This window comes from Silene latifolia, chromosome 1, assembly GCF_048544455.1.
Source record: "Silene latifolia isolate original U9 population chromosome 1, ASM4854445v1, whole genome shotgun sequence".
Classification (NCBI taxonomy): Eukaryota; Viridiplantae; Streptophyta; class Magnoliopsida; order Caryophyllales; family Caryophyllaceae; genus Silene; species Silene latifolia.
Genome location: NC_133526.1, coordinates 79,502,797 through 79,508,875, shown reverse-complemented (window position 1 = coordinate 79,508,875; position 6,079 = coordinate 79,502,797). Strand labels below are relative to the sequence as shown.

Here is a 6,079-nt window from a genome sequence, read left to right as displayed (position 1 = left end):
AGCCTCCAATTGGTATCCTTTGTATAATTTTACAAGGAAACCCGGATCATGTTCTAACTCCAAATGAGTTAGAGATGAGGTTGTTTCGATGAAGTACTAAACGAGAAGATGTGGGAGTTTCGCGAGGTTAAAAAGTGATATCTTTACATATTTTGAGCGCATTCTCACCGTGATCGATTACCCAAGACTATCGGACTTATGTCTTTGGTAGAGTGCCGGGGCAAGGAATTCTTTATCTCTACTTGAATGATTTGTTGACTCAATATATGTCTACCCAACCTGAAGAAATTGAGATTCAAGATCATGAAGAAGATAAGGAATCGTCATCTTCATCATCGGAAGATAATTAAGTTCGGTAGTTATTTAATTATGTTATGTTTTAAGTAATAATTGTTTATGGTATGGGTTTGGGGTTTAGGGTTTGGGGTTTAGGGTTTAGGGTTTGGTATTTAGGGTTTAGGGTTTGGTATTTGGGGTATGGTATGTTTTAATTATGTTTTTATTGGTTTATGTTTTAATTATGTCAAAACGCGTTTTAAGAAATGTTTTAATTAAAATATGTCAAATTGTGTTTTAAGGAATGTTTTAATTAAATTACGTTTTAAGTCATTTAATCGGATGCAGAGGATAATAAACTACAATAATCGGATAAATAAAATAAAATATAAGGTACAATATTCGGATATATAAAATAAAAGGTACAATAATCAGACAAATAAAAGCTAAGATCAACTCGCGAAATCGCGCCATACAGATAGTTGAGGTCGATACAGGCCATTATAATGAGCTACGCTTGCATCATGTACCCAACAAGGGGCTATTGGAGGCATAGGTGACGAGGGGCGTATCCGGAGCCGCAAATAGTGGTTTCCCGCATGTAATACCCATAAGACACCATATGGGGTACGTACTCCGGGGGGGGGGGGGCTCGTAAAGGCAAATAAGTATAACTACCATTCCAATGTCGCTGGCCTTCTCGATCGTCAAATGCAGAAATACAACATATCACCCAATTGTACATCGTAGCATAACCATATAGATCGAAACCGTCCATCCAATGACCCGAGCCACACGGTATCTGATCCATAAATGTAATTCTAGCTACCTCCGCATCAAATCTCCCTGGGCCATAAATATGTTCATGGTAAAGGGGACTACAGATTTCCCTAAGTAAATCTGTTCTAGCCATCGTGAAATGAGATTGGTCACCCCGAACAGCATGTGAGATAACTCGAAAACCACAATGACCGTCTCCGGAAGGATTAAACCACGCTTCTAAATGCTCGTGAAACCATGAAGGCAAAAATTGATGATAAGGAAAGTACCTCCAATGACCAATGGTGTAGTCTACCTCAAGAGGTGCGCAATACGATGCGCCGAAACTCCCCGTACTCGTGGTAGCAGTGGTAGACGGTGTATCGGGGCCCGTTTGAGTGGATCGGGAGGTACTATACGGAGTAAAACAAACCGTCGGAGTAGAACGGGGAGTAGACGACGGAGTAACAGGAACCGTCGGAGTAGAACGGGGTGTACTAGACGGAGTACGTTGGGAAGACGTGTTTCTTTGGGGCGTAGCACTGCCTACTCGAACCCGAACCCGTGCATGCTCAACGGCGGACGGATCTCTACGAGTTCCCCTACTCGGACGTCCTCTAGGGTTCTCGTTCACCCGAGTCTCGTTTAAGTCCTCCTGTTCCGGATGTATCTGAGAGTAAAGGGCATCGAACATGGATGATCTCATACTCGGATCTGCATTCCGAATTTCATCGAATAACTCCTCCAATCGATCATCGTCACAAGTCGGCATTGCCTCCGAACCATCGTACTCCAACTTCCTCCAAAATGCATGTAACACATCAACAAGGACCCGAGATCCGTTTCTAGCAATGCGATGAAGTGAACAAGCACATAACAAACCAAGTGTAGTAGCCTTTACACAACCGCAATCGATCATCAAGGCATCTTCCGTCATCTTGGCACCTCTTTCGAATTCTTCACGCAATTCACTGATGGCATTCTTTGATATTTTATAGGAAAGTCTGGAAAATAATCGTTGAATCCCCGTCAACCGCCTCGATCTAGATAACTCCAACAAGTGTCGGATCTCAACATGTTGCGTTTCCATCAAAGAATAAAACCGAATCCAGATGCTATCAACTGCCAGTTTCGCGCTATTCAGCCATCTCTTCAAATTGGCATGAGCCGACTCAACCCGGGATGTAGAAGTGTTCTCAAAATGAGTTATCTTGTTCGTTCTATACCTGGCCCATTTTTCCAAGTGCGGGAACCATTGCCTCTCAATATAAGCCGCCACTCCCGCCCATTGCCTTGCCAAATTGCCCCACGCCACATTAAACTTATCTTCGGTCTCTGCCTCGACAACCGCTTTAAACAAGTCACAAGTTATGTGCTTAGCCCAACTATCCTGACGCGTGATATCAAGTGCTTCCGTCTCCACGTTAGAATATATATGCCAAAGACATAGCAAGTGAGACGAATCCGGAAAAACAGTGGGAATCGCGTTCAACAAACCTGCCTCGCAATCAGTAACAATAGCATTAGGTTGAACGGCATCATTGAGAAGGGCCTTCAGTTTCCGTAGGACCCACATATATTTCTCCTCGGACTCATGCGTCACAAGAGCATACGCGATGACAAAGCTCTTCCCGACGGGTGTGACTCCAACCATCTCAACAAGCGGAAGACGGTATTCATTTGTCTTGTACGTGGAATCGATCAGTACCACATAATAGTATGATCGAAACATCTTAACGGCTTCTGGATGAGCCATGAACACGTGGGTTAGCTCATCGGTCTCCTGATCAGTGACCCAATAATGAACGTACTTATGCTGAACCGCAAGTGCTAACATCTGTTGTGCCAGGTTTCTCCCATCTCTTTCCTCGGCCCTTACTTTCTGAGAGCGATTGTAGATTTGTTGCCGATTAGGTCTTGACTTTTCCGGATTCCGCTGATGCAAACCCGCACTAATAATTGTCGGTCTAACCTGAGCTCTAACTTGGGCATCGATATAAGCCAACTCCTCGTCATCAAACTTTGCAAAGTATCTGTCGCCGTCACAATACAACGTTAAAGCATGATTATGAAACCCGGATCTCATCACAAGCTGCCACTTATTCTCTTCTAATTCAACAACTTTCATTGAAAATTTGCAATTACACCACGCGGTAGCGGTGTTACCCCTCATTAAAGAATCGACATCCTTATTTACGGGACCTTTTCCACCCATCCGACAAACAAAATAATGTTGTCTCAAATTCGTGTTACGACCAACTTTCTTGTTGCTTGCTCTTTTTATACCAAACCCGAGTCGGAGTCCGATCTCATATGTCCAATTAAACGCTTGAATACTAGATGCAAAGAACAAGCTAGTCGTAAAATGATCTGAGTAATCAATACCGTCTCCATCGTTAATCACCTGCGCACGCATTTCGATAAATTAGTTATTAATTAATTATTTGCTACGGGTCGGAGTAAATAAAAAATAATATACAAAATAATACAAAGACGGTAATTAGTTATTTTATACAAAACGAGTCGGAAATATTAAAGATAAAAATATAATATAAAGACGGTAATTAATTATTTCAATTGTTTTATAATACAAAGACGGTATTTAATTATTTTATACAAAACGAGTCGGAAATATTAAAGATAAAAATATAATATAAAGACGGTAATTAATTATTTGAATTGTCGGAAAAAATAAAAAATAAAATATATATAATACAAAGACGGAAATTAATTATTTTAAATGTTTTATACAAAACGAGTCGGAAACAAAACAAAAAAAAATACACGGGCTGGGCCTTGGACGAAGGAAATTTTCGTCCAAAACCAGGCCTGGACGAAAAAATCCTTCGTCCATAATGGGCCTTGGATGAAGGATTTTTTCGTCCAGGTCCTGGTTTTGGACGAAAATGGCCTGGGCGAAAAAATCCTTCGTCCATAATGGGCATTGGACGAAGGATTTTTTCGTCCAGGCCTGGTTTTGGACGAAAATTTCCTACGTCCAAGGCCCATTATGGACGAAGGATTTTTTCGTCCAAAACCTGGTCTGGACGAAAAAGTTCTTCGTCCAGGCCCAGCCCATGTAGTTTTTTTTTTTTTTTTTTTTTTTTTTCCAATTGCATTTTCAAATAATTCCGTCACAATTTCTATCATAATTCCGTCTACAATCAAGGCATCTATCCTAATTCGGGATTCAATCGATAATAAAACATAAATATTTGACAAAACAAATTCGTATACTCACCTCGTTACTAGCTTCATTGTTGGAATCGTTGTAAAAATCGTTCCCGTTCATATTGTAAACAAAATCGCTCCTTTTTTTTTTCTGAAAAACCGCCTTAATTTTTTTTGGTTTGAAAAATTTTAGTGAGACGGTGACTTGTGTTTTAGTGAGTCGGAAATTGCATTTTATTGAGACGGAGACGGAAATTGCATTTTAGTGAGACGGAAATGGAGTTATGTTATGGAGGGCAAACTTGAAAATTTACATTAATTGTCGACGATATTTAGTAATTTGTCGACGACGTATAGCAGGATCCAAAATTATGTGCCCTGGCATGTGATATACTCGTCAAAATTTCGGAAGTGGAACCTGCTTGCCAAATATGTTTTACACAATAGAGTTGATAATTGTGATTATCTAAAAACAATAGAGTTGATGAGAATTAAAGATATCCCAGGAATTGAACCTGGGAGGTGATGGTTAAGGGACAACCCCAAATCCATTTGGTTATGATATTTATCTGTTTTGCATTGGCTATGATTCAGTAATTAGAATGAGGGGAAACACAGAAGCAGCATCAAATCAAAAGCAAAAGCAAAAGCAAAGCAAGGCACGATTCCTAGAAATCGCAGACATAATCATCCCATGGCTAACCCCATCGGAAGTATCCACCATATCCAGCACCTGCACCACCCTATCACACCTCTCCAAACACACCACCGCCGTCCGATCTTCCGACGCTTCTAGATCCTTCGAATCCCATCCTATTCCTTTCATCAACACCCTCCCTCAACACCCTCCCTCACACTCCCCCTTATATCGTCGTCGACAAATTACTAAATATCGTCGACAATTTTAATGAACTTCCAAATTTGCCCCTCCCTCACACTCTCCCTTATATTTTCCTTTTTATTCAATAACTACCTTTCACATTCGAAATTTTGAAAAAAAAAAACGACTCAAATTTCAACAAAAAAACGTATCGACCGCATAATTTCCGTCACGAATTCAAACATTCAACAAGGTATGTGATTAGTATTAAAAAAAAATTTTGTAGTATTTTGCTTAGTTTGTAAATTTGTGACGGAATTAGGATAGATGCCAAAGTTGTGACGGAATTAGGATAGATGCTTTGATTTCAATCGGATTTAGTCGTGTTACGCGAAAATCAAACGCAATAATTGAAACATTTAATCGGAAAAAAAAAAAAAAAAAAAAAAAAAGACGGATTCTGGGCCCAGACGAGGAACTTCTTCGTCCAAGTCCAGGCCCAGACGAAAGAATTCATCGTCTAATATGGGCTCTGGACGAAGAATTCTTTCGTCTGGGTCTGGAGTTGGACGAAGAATTCCTTCGTCTGGCCCATTTCTCGTTTTTTTTTTTTTTTTATTATTTTTTTTTCTTTATGTTTTAGAATTTCTCGATACTTTTTTTTTTTTTTTTAAATAAATTTTTTTCCGTCTTGTTTTGTTATCGTTATAAACTAATAAACTAGTTTTGAGACCCGTGCAATGCACGAGATGCTTTTCGGTTAGTTCGGGTCTATTCACTTCCTTCTTATTGTCTTCTTTATGTTTTTTCAAAATCAAAAGAAATCATTTTTAAAGCGTAGAGATAAACAGAAACTTAAGCAAATACAAACTTAAGAAGTATGGAGAAATTCGTCTCTTAATAACTTAACTAATAGACCGTCTCTTGCAAGACTTTATACCCTTATTATTCCTATGTCCTTCCGGAGGACCGTCCTCTTTACATCTAAACCTTTATAATATTTCATTTTACTCCTATAGGAAGTATTTTTCTTGTGCATGATTTCGTGTAATC

The 6,079-nt window shown here is 39.5% G+C and overlaps 1 protein-coding gene across 1 annotated transcript; it reads right to left on the bottom strand.

The window, feature by feature from the left end:
• Window positions 1-270: 270 nt before the first annotated feature.
• LOC141649264 (uncharacterized) lies at window positions 271-5,032 on the bottom strand. The gene is made up of 4 exons (XM_074457961.1): window positions 4,910-5,032; window positions 2,328-3,055; window positions 1,106-2,261; window positions 271-279 (listed from the first exon to the last, which is right to left on the bottom strand). Exons 1-4 carry the CDS (start codon window positions 5,030-5,032, stop codon window positions 271-273), a joined length of 2,016 nt encoding a protein of 671 aa, XP_074314062.1.
• Between the last annotated feature and the right edge of the window lie 1,047 nt (window positions 5,033-6,079).